Below are 20572 nucleotides of genomic sequence, written 5' to 3' on the forward strand. Positions count from 1 at the left end.
AAATGTAGCGTGAAAGAGAAGCGTTTTTTGGGGGGCGCCGTGAAACTGGCAAGGATGTTAATTGATGAGAGTTAAGGCGGGCTGCTAGTTGCACTGGGGGAATCATTACTGCTGAAGTGTAACAACTGCATCCACGGCTGTTTGCCTTCTCACACACACACACACACACGCATGCATGAACACAAAAGTATGCACGCGCACACACATGGCTCCAAACTCCAAACTTGCACGGCAAAGGCATCAGCAGTCCCTGAGAGCGCCTCACTCTCTGTGTCCTTTTGTCATTCAACCACACACACACACACACAAACTCATTGTCAGGTAGGTAGTTAGTTACATGACATTTGTGTTCCACCATGACTCTCCCAGGAAGAGCGGAGCTTTTAAAACTGAGACTTTTAAAAAACTGATATTATCACCGAGGCATTTCACATCCTAGAGTGAATTTGTGAGAGGAGAACGAAAACGGCGTGCAGCACTTTGGGTTAAAGGATTTAGGTCAGTGGTCACCAACCGGTCGACCAAACATTTCTGTAAAAAGCCCAAAGAGGCTTGCGTTCCAATTTATTTTATTTGTGTCACGCTGTTTGCCATAGGTGCACTTGATTCAGCTGCCCTGCGCACCGAGTAGTTGTAGTGTTCCCATTTTTAACCATTTCATGTGTCTGAAGGTACAAACTCCCCCTACCCAGCAAGCCCGGTGCACCTATAGGTATACCGCTGGTCAATCAGATAGCTCCGAACACCATGTCTGCAGTATATACAGTCATTGGTCTGCAGCTTCCACGAGCCCAAAGTGAAGTTGATAGTCGACTCTACGGTGTGAGATTTCAAAACTTTAAAAACCATGATGAGAGAGACTGCTCTTTTTATGAGTGAATTCATGTCTAAGACTTTATTCAGCACTGTCAACACTTCATTCAACAATTTTATACGCCATTAAAACGCCCTCTCCCTATCCACTCGTGCTACAAAGTGTATCGATAGACTTGCTCGTGTCTTTTTAATAGCAAGGAATATCTCACGTTCTCTGGTCATACGAGTAACAACGTGAATTGGTGTATGAGTCAGAAATAATAGAGTGTGACTCGAGTTTCGTCATTAGCGGGAAGACGGTGCCCCCTTTTTGGCCAGTCAGCACTCAGCGGAGGGAGAAGGAGGGCTGAGGGATGGTAGAGAGGCAGCCTCTCCGCTGGTCTCGCTCTCCCTCCACTGAGACTGATCATCAGACGCAGGCACCATCAGTCCAGTAAAATGATTTAAATGTATGCCTCACGAGTAATACAACAAATGATCTATTACCAGTGTGATCATATACCTCAAGTTTTGCAACATTATTTTAAAATGGTCTGAGAAGAACATTGGCAGGGCAACTCAAGAATAGTGATAATGTATCGAGCCTATAGCTTACTGCACAAGCGTCATTGCTACAGAACTGTTTTGAATAGGTTAAATGTTGCATAGGCTTACATTTTTGGGGGGCGACATTTCAAACACACATCTGAGAGGTAGATTTTGGCCTGCATTTTGACTCAGACAGTGATCTCGGCTCAGAAAAGGTTGGTGACCACTGATTTAGGTCACGCTTTAACTGGCTGACATCAGTATTGGGAAGATAGAAATCCTGGACTGGAGTTTTAGGCTCCCAACCGGAACTGGGTCAAACTGCAGTCCTGACCTGTATGTCTGTCTGTCGTGTGTGAATGAAATGAAATGTTCATGTCAAATCGCCAGTTAGCAGCTCATCCCTTATGGGAGTAATTTACCCATACATCACAACAATTCACTGTGATAATTCAGTGATGATTCTTCTGCAACGCATAGAGTAATATTATATATGTTTTTTTTTTTTTAATAAGTTAAACAAAAATCAGTACATAATAGTAAATAAGGTTATCCAAACAATAATTACATCCCAAGAGCTGTAAAAAAGATGCATACATACAGGCATACATAACATACACAGATAAATAAATACAGAAAAATTTAACAGAAGGCATTTGAACTCAGTCCGGCACAAAGAAAAGATTCATGTGGGAAACAGGCCTGCACACAATCTACATACACTCGTGCCATTTGCCACATAGAAGCTAAATATGTTTATAATTTAATTATAGGTAACCCTTTTTCGTTTATTCCAGGCTTTATCTAAATATTCCGCAAATGGAAATACACAATGGGCAAAAAAACATTTCAGTTTCTCCTCATCGCTCAGCCACATAATGCCGGGGTATATCAGGTGGTCTTTCTGGAATAAGAGCAAGCGTATATTGTGGTAAAAAAGGGCAATAGAGGATAAAATGAGTTTCATTATCTATTTCTTCGAGGTCACAATAGTTACATATTCTTTCCTCTTCCATTTCACCACAATATTGACCTGTGTGTGTGTGGTCCTGTTCTTCTATCCTCGTGGGGACCTGAAAGTCCCCACAAGGATAGTAAAACAAGGAACATTCTCCCTCGTGGGGACATTTCCCCACGAGGACAAAGACCATTTTAAGCTTAAGGGTTAGGTTTAGGTTTAAGAGGGTTTCTGTTTATGCTGGTATCAAACCTTGGGTTGCACGGGCCTATTCCAACTTTCCATTTTAAGCTTAAGGCTTAGGTCTAGGGTTAAAGTTACAATTAGGGTTAGGGGTTACGTTTAGGCGCTAGGGTTAGGTTTAGGGGTTAGGGTCAGGGTCAGGGTCAAGATTTTTTGGGGAGGTCCCCACGAGGATAGAAAAACAAGTGTGTATGTGTGTGGGTATGTGTGTGATTGTGTCCATTTGTTTGCCTCTGTGTGTGTGCGGTTTGCGCCCCTCTCACAAACCGGGGTGGAGTGTAAGCAAAGTCAGCCTGTGTTTATGATAGCAGTCACTGTGAGGTAGTCACTCTCGCTGTCCCACTGATGCCACATTATTTCAGTTTATCACCGCTGTCACATTGTCAAAGTATCGGACATTTGAAACACCACAGACAGGGGTGCCTCTACTCTCTCAGACCGAGACGGGCATAACCAGAAAGATACATCATTACTCCTATCTACGTCAACTGGATGTTCACAAGCCTGCATTAGTAGCAAGTATGAACATTTTTTTAATAACAATTCACTTCTCCCACTACATATGACTAAATTAAAATGTACAATTGCAGTAGCCATGATAGTTACTTAATAACACAAGGCTGTGCGTTTTGAATGAGGAAAAAATAAAGCTGATGGGAACTGGGTCCAGATACCAGAGTTCAACATTTTCAGGGAATTCTACAATGACGGTGCAATAACCTCCCTGGAATATTCTACCTGGAAGCTTGCTCATTTTCAATGAGGGTTGGTGTCAACTCCATTTCAATTTAAATAAACAATCTAACTAAACTCCAATTTTTTAAAGAGCTTTTTAAAAGGGGCTCAACAAACTTTAAAGAATGAAGCAAGAATAAAAGGAGCAATTATTGTAAATTCTTACTACAGGAATTGAAATATCCTCATTGAAATTAAATTGTCATTTTCCATTCCTGAAACGGAATTTCAGTTCCCTTCCTGAGTTCAAACTGAATCAAAATGGCAAAGACCCCAACCATGTTTTTAATAACAACAAAAATGTGTGTGCATTTATGCATTTATGCGTGTCTCAGTGCATGTCATACCTCCAGAAGCCAGGGTTTGAGCTTGCGGTCCAGGATGATGTCAAAGCCCAGCACCTCAAAGCAGACACTGTCGCTCCCTGGTGGCTGTCCGGGGCGACACATGCGGTAGGCATGGAGGACGTGGGGCTCAGCCACTATCAGAGTCTTCACCACCAGCTCCTGTTAACAAACACAGATAGTAAGATACTATCAACCCACAAAAACCTCCTCTTCTCTTTACTCTACCTCTAATTATTCAACAATTATTCAATTATTCTATATTAGGCCTGCATTCTAAGTGGTATATGCCAGAATCTGAAGTCTGCACTGCAGAGAACTCAGACGTAAACATTTTAATTTTGTTATGAATTAATATTTAAAAAACAACATCTAATTCATTGTCTAGGTCTGAGACATAATTTTTACGTATATTATCTAATGTGTAAAGAAAAGGAAAAATGTATTGTTGATATAACTGCCTGCTCTCTCAAACACACACACACACAAACACAGACACACATAAACATGATACACACACAAGATACACACAAGCTCACAAAAGACTGCAGGCAGTGAAAAGAGCAACGTGAGGAGTAACATTAGTTAAAGCTGGTCTTTGAGTGAGTGAGTGAGTGAGTGAGTGTGAGTGTGAGAGAGAGCGAGAGAGAGAGAGAGAGAGAGAGAGAGAGAGAGAGAGAGCGAGAGACGGACAACAGGCCTAGCACAGACCAGGCCCTGTGTTCTCTTATCAGGGCTGAGGCAGGCGTGGGCTCCCCATGAGACGGACTGTGTTTCAGGGACGACCTGCGGTGTGTGTGTACTGCAGGAAGGACAGGTCTATGTGTATCTCATGTAGGCAGTGGGGGTATATGAGAGAGATGCAGGCAGGTACCCTGTAAAGAGATGCCCAGTGTAACATTGGCTTGGGTCATTCGCCAGGCTGGAGACTGGTATGTGTTTGTGTGTTTCCCCAGATGTTTGTGTTTTCAAACCAGGTAGCTTTGGCCCACTTTGGACAGAGAGGAGAAAATCTCTACTTATCAGTAAACAATCCTACAATACCTTGTTTGTTAATATATTTGTATTTATTTATACATTTATTTATACACATACATACATATATATGTATGTGTATGTATATATATGTATGTGTATGTATATATATATATAAATATACACATACACATATACAGAAGCTAGGACGGAGTAAGTCGCACGGCACAAGTTCACAGGAGAGGCATCTGAAAGTTAATTTAGATTTTGAGCAAAATGCATTTTTTGGTAGAAATGCCTTCTGGAACGTGAACTTTTATGTGCCTGAATAACAAACTTGTACACCATCTGTAAATACAATTGTTAAATTACGAGTCTAGTTAGTTTAGCCACAGAAAAATTCAGGAACCTTCCTGCTACCCATGATTGGCTGAGATAATGGGTGGGCTGGACATGCCGAGAGATGAGTTCTGATTAGTCTGCCGTGCTTCAGTATGTGTAGATAATCCTTGCTACCGCAGCTTTTTTGAATGCGTTCCTACTGCTTTCAACAACATTGCTGCCAAAAATTTAGCAGGCGCTATCAACAAAATTCAGTGGGAAAAAGTTGATGGACTATTTTCTGCACATGGTCAGTGTGAACCGGGGTGACTTGACACAACAACGGGGCAGACAAGCTGTAGCTAGCTACAAACCAAACGGAAAAGACACGCTGCCGTAAAGTGTGCATCAATGTAAACGGGTAAGAGTTTAGCTACATAAGAGTTCAGATACTTTACATTTCAAATGTTGTCAGAAAGTCGTTTTCATTCCAAGATAAAGTGTACTGTTCGCTAGCTAGCGAACGTTAGCTTGCTGGCTCGCTAGCTAACATTACGTGTATGATCTGTGTCGTAATATCATTTGTATCTCAGAAATCCATTTGCATTGCTAGTTATAGCCTAATGTTAGCTAGCTAGCTAACATTGAACCTAGTTGGTTAGCTTCAGCTACCTGCAGATTCATCCTCCAGCATTTCATGCATAGTGGTATGCTGTCACAATCCGTTTGTACTGTAGGTATGGGTTGGGATTATGGTTCATGGTTTAGCTAGCTAGCTACATGTTTAAACAAAATACTTGCGTTGTGATTACGGCCATCTATTAGTATTTCATGAACATGTGTACATGTTTACTTAGCTAGATGTGGCTGGGGGGTGGTTATAGCATTTTTCACATGACCCATCAATTTAGACAATAACTCTAAAATATTTATGCACTATTTTATCTGGACACTTTCAAAGTCAGATTAGGATATAGGCCAAGGACTACATGAAGTGCATTTTTACCTGGAGTTTTTCCTTATTGTAAGTTACTACTTAAACCAGTTTTAGTCTTGAAATTGTTGGTTGTTTACTACACTACCTTACTCATTCTGTTTAGCGCATGTCTTCATATGTGAATCCTTAAAGAGATGGGTGGGGCTAATAATGCTGAATAGGAGTAGACAAAGAAGAGCTGTCCAGTAGGTGTACCAAAACATTCAAGGGCCATTCTCTCAAAAGTGGGGTTACAAGTTTATCAACTTTCAAAGCAGAATTACTTTTCCATTGTTCCTCAACTGCAGTGTATGATATACCATTTTGTACTGTAGCTGTACTGTAGCTGTCTTTAATCCAATGTAAAAAACACAATTTCTAATTTTGCTACATAAGATCGAATTGAAGCCGGTCACATATATTTGGTGGTATTTTTTAAGTGTTTTGTTGACAGGTGCATTCGGGAAGTATTCAGACCCGTTCACTTTTTCCACATTTTGTTACGTTACAACCTTATTCTAAAATGTATTAATTAAAACATGTTCCTCATCAATCTACACACAACACCCCATAATAACAAAGCGAAAACAGTTTTTTAGAAATGTTAGCAAATTTAAACAAATTTAAAAAACAAATACCTTATTTACATAAATATTCAGCCCCTTTGCTTGGACACTCAAAATTGAGGTCAGGTGCATCCTGTTCCATTAATCATCCTTCAGATTTTTCTACAACTTGATTGGAGTCAACCTGTGGACATGATTTGGAAAGGCACACACCTGTCTAAATAAGGTCCCACAGTTGACAATACATGTCAGAGCAAAACCAAGCCATAAGGTCGAAGGAATTGTCCATTGGGGGAGAAGGGCCTTGGTACGGGAGATGACCAAGAACATGATGGTCACTCTGACAGAGATACAAATTTCCTCTGTGGAGATAGGAGAATCTTCCAGAAGGACAAACATCTCCGTAGCACTCCACCAATCAGGCCTTTATGGTAGAGTGGCCAGACGGAAGCCACTCCTCATTAAAAGGCACATGACAGCCCGCTTGGAGTTTGCCAAAGGGCACCTAAAAACTATCAGACCATGAAAAGCAAGATTCTCTGGTCTGATGAAACCAAGATTGAACTCTTTGGCCTGGCACCATCCCTACGGTGAAGTATGCTGGTGGCAGCCTCATGCTGTGGGGATGTATTTCAGCGGCAGGGACTGGAAGACTAGTCAGGATCGAGGGAAAGATGGACAGAGCAAAATACAGAGAGATCCTTGATGAAAACCTGCTCTGGAGTGCACAGGACCTCAGACTGGGGTGAAGGTTCACCTTCCAACAGGACAACGACCCAAAGCATACAGCCAAGACAACACAGGAGTGGCTTTGGGACAAGTCTCTGAATGTCCTTGAGTGGCCCAGCCAGAGCCCGGACTTGAACCCGATCAAACATCTCTGGAGTGAACCAAAAAAAGCTGTGCAGCGATACTCCCCATCCAACCTGAAAGAGCTTTGAGAGGATCTGCAGAGAAGAATGGGAGAAACTCCCCAAATACAGGTGTGCCAAGCTTGTAGCGTCATACCCAAGAAGACTCGAGGCTGTAATTGCTGCCAAAGGTGCTTTAACAAAGTACTGAGTCAAGGGTCTGAATAGTTATGTAAATTTTATATTTCAGTATTATTTTTTTTGCAAAAATTTCTAAAAAACTGTTTTGCCTTTGTCATTATGCGGTATTGTGTATTGATAAGGGAAAAAACTATTTAATATGTTTTAGAATAAGGCTGTAACGTAACAAATTGCGGAAAAAGTCAAGGGATTTGAAAACTTTCCCGAATGCACTGTACATTCTGAAGTTACTATAGGATTTGACCTGAAGATGTTAAGAAGAGATAGATGAGAGAGGCAGTGCAGAAAGTGAGTGGAGAAACGGGGGATCGAACCGCTGCCTCCAGGGGCATATGTTGTCCAGGGGCGGCAGCACTAGAACGATTGTTCAAGTCAAATCCTCAGGTCAAATCCTATAGTAACTTCAGAATCCAGCGCATAACTCAAACTTTCGTACACATGATGGCATTTATGTCAACGAGAGAATTACACAAAAATGTAAATCACATGCACATTTCTCAAGCTTGAATCCTGCCTTTTTAATAGCATCTCTGTCCTTGGCAGGGAGTGAAAGAGATTTGAGATGGTCAGATTTGTAGCTATATGAAGGATGGTTGAAAGGAAGCAGGCAGTGAAAGAATACAGTGTGTGAATTGCAGTGTGAAGAGCTATTAGGTAGTAGGTGGCAGAACAGAGTCAAGTCTCTAGAAGAGAAACAAAGAGTGCGGCCAGTGTCTTGCTGGGCCCGTGTACCGAGGATAAAGTAACTAACTAGCCGATACGGTGTACATATTAGGACAGAAACACAGGTCCGTGGAAGTTGAGTTCGAGTCCTAGTGACTCTTACTATTACACAACATCTATGGACATGTTTCTGTCCAAATATGGGCACCATAAACGGAGGGTACACAGAGGACACAGTAACTAACTAGCCGATACAGTTTCAATTTTAGGACAGACGCACCCCTCCGTGGAGTCACTGGAGGTCCTATGACACGACGTCCGTGGATATGTGACTGTCCTAACGTAGTTGACACGTTAGGTTCAATCAGTAGAGCTGGTAATGGATGGATCACTTTACTTAATTCGGTAAGCACAATATAATTCACATTGCTTCCTCTTCTATGGGCACAGCAGGAATTGATATCTGATGTCGACAATGTTCTCATTCAACAGCACAGCATCATGTCACTCCAGAGGGAAGGAGAGGGAGGTAAAGAGGATCAAGAGGGAGAAGTGGAGGGGTGAAACGTCTGAAGCGGGAGTTGTCAGCAGAATAGGCTGACAGAAAAAAAGTACGCGTTTCGGGGAGAGATGAGAGAGAGCAAGAGGTGATACACGAAAAACGTTGGACACAACAACAGCCGGGTGCAGAGAGGAGAGATGGATAGAGTAAGGGTGTGTCCCAATAATATCTCCTTTCTCCTGAAGTGTGCACTCGTTCTTAACCACCTACACATTTGAAAGCGTTGGATTGGTGCATGCACCGGTCATTTTCCTTTCAAATCCTTAAAGGAAAGTGAACAATTGTAAACCCGGAGAAAGGAGAGCTGTTTCGGAAGCGCCGAGAGTTATGAAGACAAGGAGTAGAGGGTAAATTGGCAGCCACGAGTTTAAATAAGGCCTCCTATTAGGAGAAAATGGGGTTGAGAGATTAAGAAGTAAGTAAAGACAGAAGTAAACGTTTTCAAAGCTAGGGGATGTTGGAGGTTAGAGGAGAAAATATGAGGCAGGAATTCAAGAGGGAGAAAAGGTGTTTGATCTGAGGGTGAGAAACAAACAATCGGATTGAAAAGGGATGAAGGCTGATAGAATGAGAATGAAAATGAAAATGGGAGGACTGAGGGGTATACAGTGGAGAGATGATTGAATCAAATCAAATTGTATTAGTCACTTGCGCCGAATACAAATGCAAATGCTTACTTACAAGCCCCTAACCAACAACGCAGTTTAAAAAATACAAATAAGAATAAGAAATAAAAGGAACAAGTAATTAAAGAGCAGCAGTAAAATAACAATAGCGAGTCTTAATACAGGGGGTACCGGTACAAAGTCAATGTGCGGAGGCACCGGTTAGTCGAGGTAATATGTACATGTAGGTAGAGTTATTAAAGTGACTACATGCACGCATAGATAATAACAGATTACAGGAGGAGTTGAGAAACAGCTGCAACAAGCGAGATTTAAGAGAGAGAACGCAAACCAAACAAACGCCCCGATTCAGACAAGATGAAAGATACTGGAGAAAGGTGTTTGGGATGGACAAACCGCAAGCAGAACGAGTACGTGAGACTTCCAAGAGACGCCTCCACTTGTTTTGTTTCGCCCATCCAAAAGCCAAACAAGCCTGGAGGTCGTTGAATCCCTGTCATAACAAAAGTCTTCAAACCTTGGCCGTAACTGGAATGGTACGCGGATACTCAGTGGGTGTGTGTGTGTGTGTGTGTGTGTGTGTGTACCTGTGCTCACACTTACGGAAACATCGCCCCAGAACTTGGCCACGTCGTAATCGTTCATGCGCAGGAACTCAGTGAACCAACCAATGGACCTCTTGCTGCCTTTGTCTGCCGTCTCGTCCCTCTCGAAGTTCTCGTTGTGTTTGTTGACGGAGTAGTTTGTTAGATGCATGTACAGCTGGCTCTGTGGAGAGAGATGGGGGTATAATGAATGATTGAATCGTTTGAAATCCCTAGTTCAGTATGTATCGAGCGTTTCAGAGTAGAAGTGCTGATCTAGGATCAGATCCCCTCTGTCCATCTAAATCATATTCATTGTGATCTAAAAATTCAAACTGATCCTAAATATTGACCCATACGGGCCCGGGTCGGAGTTAACAAAATGTTTGCTACATTGCTGTAGTTCTTACTCTCACTCCTTTTGCTTTTAATTGCTTAATCCTGCATATTGTTACAGTATGTCCTATATCTTTTGTCTCTTCGTATGTTTTGTTCATAAAGCCAATGATAAAAGTATATTGACAAAAAAAACTTTGGTACTAAGACCAATGCCATTTGTAGTTGGGCAGTATCTCAAACAAGAAGACAAGACATCCCTGCCTACACGGCAGTAATACCATGGTCACTATATTCCCTGATACAGTAACAGGCTGGCAGTCATGGGCTGCATCGGATAATGGCACCATATGCCCTTTATAGTGTGTGTGTATTTCCGTAAGTGCGTGTGTATGTATGTGCCTGTGAGTATGTGCATCCCTGTGTGTGTATTTCACACTCACCAGGTTGGCTTCGTTGGGCGTGTGGTATTTCTCTGTGCCCATCCTGACGAGGCCGTCATTGTAGAGGAAGATGCGTAGAGGGTCACAGGACGTTACAAGGATGTAGATCCTGAGGTCAAACTTGTAGCCCTCCATTAAGAACGGTTTGTCTAGGTACTCCTGCACTATGAAGTGGTCTTGAGCTTGAGCCGGTAGCTTCTCACAGTTTCGTATCAAGGAGATCCTGACAGAAGAACAACAACATAAGGACTTTGTCTCTCACTACTTCCATTGACGTAGCTTCAAATCCTCAAGTGTATTGAGAATTTGGAAACAGAAAATATGCTCTATATGAATGAGCACAAAGAAAAGGTAAGGCCAAATCTCTCTCACTAAAGCTCCGGTTGACAAGTGCTCTACACAAATATACAAACACATAAAGTCCTACGAATAACTTAAATGGAAGCCTGTATGAGCACTAGTGCAGCATCTGGAGAGGATTGTAAAAGATTGACATTTTTGGTTTAAGCAAACAGTCCAAAAGCTACAAACTCCATCCTTGGGAGCAGTAAACGAGATCAAATGCTGTCCCATGGCCTCTGACTATGTGCAGGTTAATAGAAAAGGAAATGCTTGTCCATTTCAACCTCTACTTTCATTTATTTGCTTTGGTCTCTTGTCACTGGCACTCAGGGGTTATAGTATGCAGGCTGCAGTCCCCCCCGCCCCAGTTAGCCTGGCTTGTGGCCATTGAGTGGGGGTGAGGGTGTTTTCCAAACAGCCATCCCTAAGAAAACTTGGTCCAGGCTAAAACGTATCACCATCACTCAGAGCTAAATGAATTACATACTGGTGCATCCCCCCCTTTCTGTTTCATGGGAGTAGACCAGACATTGGATAACTATACTTTTAAATATGCTTTGTGGAAAGTATATAATTGTTTCCTATACTATTCAAATCCATCTGACATTAGATCATATTTGATCGACATGATACATTTATATCTTAACATCTTGTACATGTCCATTCTCCTGGATGTCCATTGTCCCTGGTGTAGATAATGAAGTCAAACCAATCAACCAATGCTATTTTGTACTGATAACTATAAATAAGGTGTGACGCTCAACGACTGCATGACTCTTTCAACATGCCACTGAAAAGGTTGAAAGCTGCAATTGATTTTATGACACGTGAAAATACTGCAGAGAAATTAAAAGCCATTTCCAATCATTGCAAACAGAAAGCTGGAAGCTTAGCAAAAACAACTTTTAACCTCTTTGCCCATCTTGTTTCAAAAACACACCCTATACCATCTTTAAAGAGATAGTTTACTCGGTATACAAACAAACATGATTTCCCATCTAAATTGGCTGTAGTTCATTCAAGAAGGCAGTTTTTGGGGATATTTTGTTTCCTTTCCACAGTTAATAGACACATGTTGTTACTGTTAGCATTCTTAGTAGCAATTAACATGAACCTGTTCTTGTGCCTGTGTAATAACATTTTAATTACTTTTGGAACATTTTATTAGCATGCTGTTAAATAACACTTTGGTAATTTAATTTTAATTGTATAGCAATGAGCTGAGTTTTTGCAACTACTGTACATCAGATGAATAGTGACTTGTATGTATTATTATGCAATCATAGAGCAATTCCAAAGTCCTATGTAACAACAATGTTACTATTGTAGTAATCACAAAGTTGCTACACCTGTATAAGAACTTGATGTCAAGTGTTACTTAATTACCTTGTCTGAATATATGAAAATATATCATTTCTAAACTGCGAAAGTGGTCTACTCTAATGTTGAGATGATTCCACTAGCCTCAGGTATTTAATTCTAGACTATATATTACGATTCATATACGATAGCCCTCCAAACTATGTGGTCATGATCATATATTTAGACTAATTCAACTGCTTGTTGTGGTTTTTGGTTCTTCAGCAAATATTTGACAGCGTGTTTGTTTTGTTTTCAACTAACTTGCATGTTTTCAAATACCTTCAAATATTATAGTTTTTTTTGAGAGGTATTTAAAATATTTTGTAATATTATTTGTTTTTCTGAGACCTGTATTTGAATATCATAGAAAATAATAACCTTTAGTTGAAACTCTAAATTCAACTACCTCGAGTATTTGAAAAGTTGGTATTTTCAAATAAACTACAAAATAAAACTATTTTCTGGGTAGACAGAAGCTTTGGCCTGGATGGAGGCTGTGGGACCTTATAGGGAGGTATGGAGGCACTAAGCGACAACAGGAAAATGAGGAAACCATGTTTTTACAAGGTTTTCTAATGTTGTCCTAATCACATCCAAGGGAATAGAGGTATGGTATAGGCTAGGGCTGAACCCATTTAGTAAACTGGTCGATAGGCTGTTGGTCGACCAACATTTCTTTAGTCGAGCAGTTTATACAGTACCAGTCAAAAGTTTGGGCACACCTACTCATTCCAGGGTATTTCTTTATTTTTACTATTTTCTACATTGTAGAATAATAGTGAAGACATCAAAACAATGAAATAACACATATGGAATCATGCAGTAACCAAAGAAGTGTTAAACAAATCAAAATATATTATATATTTGAGATTCTTCGAAGTAGCCACTCCTTGCCTTGATCACAGCTTTGAACACCCTTGGCATTCTCTCAACCAGCTTCACCTGGAATGCTTTTCCAACAGTCTTGAAGGAGTTCCGGCAATTGCTGAGCACTTGTTGGTGTAACGCTCGTCGTAATCCTCCTCGTCTGAGGAGGATAAGTTAGAAGGATCGGAGGACCAAAACGCAGCGTGGTATGTATCCATATTTATTAGAATACTTTTCTAGACGAACAAAACAATAAACAAAACGAAACCAACGACGCTAACAGTCCTGAACATGTGAACAAATGAAAAACAATGAACGCACGAACAGGAACAATCACCCACAAACAAACAGTGAGAACAGCCTACCTAAATATGGTTCCCAATCAGAGACAACGTAAAACACCTGCCTCTGATTGAGAACCATATCAGGCTAGTTAGACAACCCTAAACCAAACATAGAAACACATAACATAGAATGCCCACCAAGCTCACGTCCTGACCAACTAAACAAAGACTGAACAAACGAAATAAGGTCAGGAACGTGACAGTTGGCTGCTTTTCCTTCACTCTGCGGTCCAACTCATCCCAGACCATCTCAATTGGGTTGAGGTCGGGTGATTGTCGAGGCCAGGTCAACTGATGCAGCACTCCATCACTGTCCTTCTTGGTCAAATAGCCCTTACACAGCCTGGAGGTGTGTTGGGTCATTGTCCTGTTGAAACAAATGATTGTGGGACTAAGTGCTAACCAAATGGGACGGCGTATTGCTGCAGAATGCTGTGGAAGCCATGCTGGTTAAGTGTGCCTTGAATTCTAAATAAAATCACCAACAGTGTCACCAGCAAAGCACCCCCACAGAATGACACCTCCATGCTTCACGGTGGAAACTACACATGCGGAGATCATCCATTTACCTACTCTGCGTTTCACAAAGACATGGTGGTTGGAACCAAAAATCTCATCAGACCAAAAGACAGATTTCCACCGGTCTAATGTTTCTTGGCACAAGCAAGTCTCCTCTTCTTATTGGTGTCCTTTAGTAGTGGTTTCTTTGCAGCAATTCGACCATGAAGGCCTGATTCACGCAGTCTCCTCTGAACAGTTGATGTTGAGATGCGTCTGTTACGTCAACTCTGAAGCATTTATTTGGGCTGCAATTTCAAAGAAAAGTAACACTAATGAACTTATCCTCTGCAGCAGAGGTAACTCTGGGTCTTTGTGGTTTTTGCTAATGCACTTGAAGAAACTTTCAAAGTTCTTGAAATCTTCCGGATTGATTGTCCTTCGTGTTGTAAAGTAAAGTAATGTAAAGTAAAGTAATGATGGACTGTCGTTTCTCTTTGCTTATTTGAGCTGTTCTTGCCATAATATGGACTTCGTCTTTTACCAAATAGGGCTATCTTCTGTATACCACCCCTACAATGTCACAACACAACTAATTATCTCAAACGCATTAATTAAGAAGGAAAGAAATTCCACAAATGAACTTTTAACAAGGCACACCTGTTAATTCAAACGCATTCCACATGACTACCTCATGAAGCTGGTTGAGAGAATGCCAAGCGTGTCAAAGCTGTCATCAAGGCAAAGGGTGGCTACTTTGAAGAATCTCAAATCTCAAATATATTTTGATTGGTTTAACACTCAATTTTTTGGGTAACTACATGATTCCATATGTGTTATTTCATAGCTTTGATGTCTTCACTATTATTCTACAATGTGGAAAAATAATAAAAAATTAAGAAAAACCCTGGAATGAGTAGGTGTGTCCAAACTTTTGACTGGTACTGTATATATACACACAGTATATATTTTTTTAAGTTTCATGGTGTACAAAACACCTGCCTGATTCTCACCTGGCTGAGTGGACTAATCCATTGTGGAGGCCGTGGGGATGGCACAGTCCACCACCATAAGACATGTGCTACTGAAATTGGATATGATTATTACATAAGAAAAATGGTGCAACACTAATAAAAACCATATTATTTTATAACAAATGTACTTTCTCTGACATTGGATAGAGGTCGCTGTCCGCGGTTCTGAAACATCGGTGTGCTGTTGAATTGGCGCCTTTTCCTAGACAATGTAGATACAGTATGTGCATAATAGCAAAGTTACCCAGCATATAGGTGTTTAGAACAATGGGTCGGAGGCAGCAGTTGAGTTGGGAGACGAGAAAACAGCCCTTGCCATAATTGTCTAACTTTATCAAGACTATAGTTAACAGCCTAACTGTTAAATGTGCCTGGCTTTATAAATCCTCCATGTACAGTAAGGAAATCAGTCAATTGAAAAAAAAATATTAGGCTCTAATCTATGGATTTCACATGACTGGGCAGGGATGCACCCACTGGGGAGCCAGGCCAAACCAATCAGAATTAGTTTTCCCCCACAAAAGGGCTTTATTAAAAAACATTTTGATACAACAGTAGCTAGCATGGGGAGAAGTATGTCTATAATAAAGTGCTGCTCTGCATTCTTAACAGTACTATCAACAAGGCAGGTCCTACAGGCCCTAGTTTTGTCGCACCTGGACAAGTGTTCAGAGGGACTTAGGAAAATTTGCAATTGGCTCAGAACAGGGCAGCACAGCTGGCCCTTGGATGTACACAGAGAACTAACATTAATAATATGCATGTCAATCTCGCCTGGCTCAAAGTGGAGGAGAGATTGACCTCATCATTACTTGTATTTGTGAGAGGTACTGACATGTTGAATGCACCGAGCTGTCTGTTTGAACTACTGGCACATAGCTCGGATACACATACCCCACAAGACATGCCACTAGAGGTCTCTTCACAATCCCCAAGTCCAGAACTGTCACGACTTCCGCCGAAGTTGGTCCCTCTCCTTGTTCGGGCGGCAATCGGCGGTCGACGTCACCGGTCTTCTAGCCATCGCCGATCCACCTGTCATTTTCCATTTGTTTTGTCTTTGTTTTCTACACACCTGGTTTCATTCCCCCATTACATGTTCATGTATTTAACCCTCTGTTTCCCCCATGTTTTTGTGCGTGATTGTTTCTATGTTCATTCGGTACGTTATGGCTGATTGATTACCGTTTATTGTTGGTCAAGTGGATGTTTACCTTGAGCCTTTATTTTTAGTAAAGTACGTTGCTCACTCATTCTGCTCTCCTGCGCCTGACTTCATGCACCAGCTACACCCACCTTCTGACAGAATCACGCACCCAACCATATGGAGTCAGACAGGAGTAGGGGTCGAGGAGTGCGCCCAGCACCACGCGGCCATGCTACAACATCTCGGCACCGCCAAGGATCGCGTCCTGCTGACTAAGGATCGCTGGAAGAGAAGAGGAGTTCCTCCCGCGCCTCCACCAGCACCACCAAGGGCACCACTACTCACCCCTCCTTCACCCGGTTCCAGTGGGATTCGGCTCGCTCTTCCGAGGGTGTATGATGGGACGGCTGCGGGATGTCAGCTGGAGCTCTACCTGGAAACCGTTCACCCGGCTCCTTCGGGCCGTGAGAGCGTGTCCACCCTCGTCTCCTGTCTCTCAGTGAAAGCCCTGGAGTGGGCCAACGCAGAATGGGGGGATGGAGAAGCGGTGTAGGACCAATTCAAGGATTTCACCCACCCCTACCGGGCAGTTTTCGACCACCCGCCTGAGGGTAGAGCGGCGGGTGAACGTCTCGTCCACCTTAGGCAGGGGAGCGCACAGGAGTTCGCTTTAGACTTTCGGACTCTGGCGCGAGATGGAGCGACTGGGCCCTGATCGATCACTACCGTTGTAGTTTATGCGAGGATGTCCGTCGGGAGTTTGCCTGCAGGGACACCACTCTCACCTTTGACCAGCTGGTGGACCTGTCCATCCGGTTGGATAACCTGCTGGCTACCCGCGGACGTCCAGATCCGGGTCTGTCGATTCCATCCCCCAGCACCACCGCTCATGGAGCTGGCTCATCCGGATCCCTCTTTGGCGTTCATAGTGGAGGTGGACGCGTCCGAGGCTGGGATAGGAGCCGTGCTCTCTCAGCGCTCGGGTACGCCACCAAAGCTCCTTCCCTGTGCCTTCTTTTCGAAGAAACTCAGTCCGGCGGAGCGAAACTATGACGTGGGGAACCCGGGAGCTGTTGGCTGTTGTCAAGGCCTAAGGGGGCTAAACAACCTTTTCTCATCTGGACTGACCACCGCAATCTGGAGTACATCCGGGTGGCGAGGAGACTTAACCCTCGCCAGGCAAGGTGGGCTATGTTTTTTTTACCCGTTTTGTTGTTTTCACCCTATCCTACAGACCAGGTTCCCAGAACGCGAAGGCAGGCGCACTCCCGGCCTCTTGCCTGGTGGCACCGGTAGTGTGGGAGCTTGACGCGGACATCGAGCGGGCATTACGTTCAGAGCCCACTCCCCTCCAATGTCTGTACGTTCCGTTTGCTATCCGTGACCGTTTGATCTATTGGGCCCACAAGTCACCCTCCTCTGGTCATACGGGCATCGGTCGGACAGTTCGCTGTCTTAGTGGGAAGTACTGGTGGTCCACTTTGGCTAAGGACGTGAGGGTTTATGTTTCCTGCTCGGTGTGCACCCAGTGCAAGGCCCCAAGGCACTTGCCCAGAGGGAAGTTACAACCCTTACCCGTTCCACACCGGCCGTGGTCGCACCTGTCGGTGGATTTCCTAACGGATCTTCCTCCCTCACAGGGTAACACCACAATCCTGGTCGTTGTGGATCGGTTTTCGAAGTCCTGCCGTCTCCTCCCTTTGCCCGGTCTTCATACGGGCCTACAGACTGCGGAGGCCCTGTTTACACACGTCTTCCGGCACAACGGGGTGCCTGAGGATATAGTATCTGATCGAGGTCCCCAGTTCACGTCAAGGGCCTGGAGGGCTTTCATGGAACATCTGGGGTTCTCGTTCAGCCTTACCTCGGGTTTTCACCCCGAGAGTAACGGGCAGGTGGAGAGAGTGAACCAGGATGTGGGTAGGTTTCTGCGGTCTTATTGCCAGGACCGGCCAGGGGAGTGGGCGTTGTTCTTGCCCTTGGCAGAGATGGCCCAGAACTCGTGCCGCCACTCCTCCACTAACCTCTCCCCCTTCCAGTGCGTACTGGGGTACCAGCCGGTTCTGGCGTCTTGGCATTCAGAGCCAGATCGAGGCTCCTGCGGTGGACGACTGGTTTAGGCGCACTGAGGGGACTTGGGACACCGCTCATGTGCACCTTCAGCGGGCCGTGAGGCGACAAAAAACCAGCGCAGATCGCCACCGCAGTAAGACCCCAGTGGTCGCACCGGGGGACCGGATCTGGCTCTCGACTCGAAAGCTGCCCCTCCACCTGCCCTGCCGGAAGCTGGGCACGCAGTTTGTGGGGCCATTCAAAGTCCTGAGGAGACTGAACGAGGTTTGTAACAGGTTACAGCTTACCCCCGATTACCGTATTAACCCCTCGTTCCATGTGTCTCTCCTCAGGCCGGTGGTGGGTTGGTCCACTCTAGGAGTCTGAGGTGCAGGAGGTTCCTCCTCTCCCTCTAGACATCGAGGGGGCCCCGGCGTATGCAGTTCAATCCATACTGGATTCGAGGCGTCGGGCGAGGGGCCTTCAGTATCTCGTGGAGTGGGAAGGGTACGGTCCGGAGGAGAGATGCTGGGTGCCGGTGGAGGACGTGTTAGACCCGTCGATGCTGCGGGAGTTCCACCGTCTCCATCTGGATCGCCCTGCGCCTCGCCCTCCGGGTCGTCTAGCCCATGGCTACAGGGAACGCTATTCCACATCAGGTACTCATGCCAGCAGTAAAATTACATTTAAAAACTGATTAAAATACACCTTATGGAACCGCGGGGAACTGTGAAGCAACAACAACATAGACACATGCATACAAACAATTGATAACATACGCATTCCACACACATGTACAGATGGATTTTGTGTTGTAGATATGCGGTAGTAGAGTAGGGCCTGAGGGCACACATCAAATATGTTGTGAAATCTGTTATGAATGTTGTGTAATGTTTTTAAAACGTATAACTGCTTAATGTTGCTGGACCCCAGGAAGAGTAGCTGCTGCCTTGGCAGGAACTAATGGGGATCCCTAATAAATACAAATACAAATTACACACAGAAATATCCTCAGTTAAATCAGCTGTTGAGGTGTGTTGGTCTCAGACGATCCCGCAGGTGAAGAAGCCGGATGTGGAGGTCAAATCAAATAAAAATGTATTGGTCACATACACATGGTTAGCTGATGTTAATGCGAGTGTAGCGAAATGCTTGTGCTTCTAGTTCCGACAGTGCCGTAATTTCTAACAATTAATCAAACAATTTCACAACGTTCTACCTTATATACACAAGTGTAAAGGATGAATAAGAATATGTACATATAAATATTTGGATGAGCGATGGCCGTGTGGCATAGGCAAGATGCAGTAGATAGTATAGAGTACAGTATATTTTAGTTGAAGTCGGAAGTTTACATACACTTAAGTTGGAGTCATTAAAACTCGTTTTTCAACCACTCCACAAATTTATTGATAAAAACTATAGTTTTGGCAAGTCCGTTAGGACATCTACTTTGTGCATGACACAAGTCATTTTTCCAACAATTGTTTACAGACAGATTATTTCACTTAAAATTCACTGTATCACAATTCAAGTGGGTCAGAAGTTTACATACACTTAGTTGACTGTGCCATTAAACAGCTAGAAAATTCCAGAAAATGATGTCATGGCTTTAGAAGCTTCTGATAGGCTAATTGACATAATTTGAGTCAATTGGAGGTGTACCTGTGGATGTATTTCAAGTCCTATCTTCAAACTCAGTGCCTCTGCTTAACATCATGGGAAAATCAAAAGAAATCAGCCAAGACCTCAGAAAATAAATTGTAGAACTCCACAAGTCTGGTTCATCCTTGGGAGCAATTTCCAAACGTCTGAAGGTACTACGTTCATCTGTACAAACAATAGTATGCAAGTATGAACACCATGGGACACGCAGCCGTCATACCGCCTCAGGAACGAGACGCATATTGTCTCCTGGAGATGAATGTAATTAGGTGCGAAAAGTGCAAATCAATCCCAGAACAACAGCAAAGGACCTAGTGAAGATGCTGGAGGACACACATACAAAAGTATCTATATCCACAGTAAAAACGAGTCCTATATCGACTTAACCTGAAAGGCCGCTCAGCAAGGAAGAAGCCACTGCTCCAAAACCGCCATAAAAAAACCAGACTATGGTTTGCAACTGCACATTGAGGACAAAGATCGTACTTTTGGAGAAATGTCCTCTGGTCTGATGAGTTAAAAATAGTACTGTC

At 43.3% G+C, this 20572-nt stretch overlaps 1 protein-coding gene across 3 annotated transcripts in view; it reads right to left on the reverse strand.

The window, feature by feature from the left end:
* Window positions 1–20572, reverse strand: part of ttll7 (tubulin tyrosine ligase-like family, member 7) — a 125424-nt gene that overhangs the window by 55214 nt on the left and 49638 nt on the right. For all 3 annotated transcript variants that reach the window (XM_024004537.3, XM_024004538.3, XM_024004539.1), the window contains 3 exons: window positions 10729–10951; window positions 9969–10133; window positions 3628–3786 (listed from right to left, as the gene is read on the reverse strand). In XM_024004537.3, the coding sequence (XP_023860305.1) occupies window positions 3628–3786; window positions 9969–10133; window positions 10729–10951 (547 nt within the window). The remainder of the gene's footprint in view (window positions 1–3627; window positions 3787–9968; window positions 10134–10728; window positions 10952–20572) is intronic.

The sequence above is a fragment of the Salvelinus sp. IW2-2015 genome, linkage group LG16 (genome assembly GCF_002910315.2).
Source record: "Salvelinus sp. IW2-2015 linkage group LG16, ASM291031v2, whole genome shotgun sequence".
NCBI lineage: Eukaryota > Metazoa > Chordata > Actinopteri > Salmoniformes > Salmonidae > Salvelinus > Salvelinus sp. IW2-2015.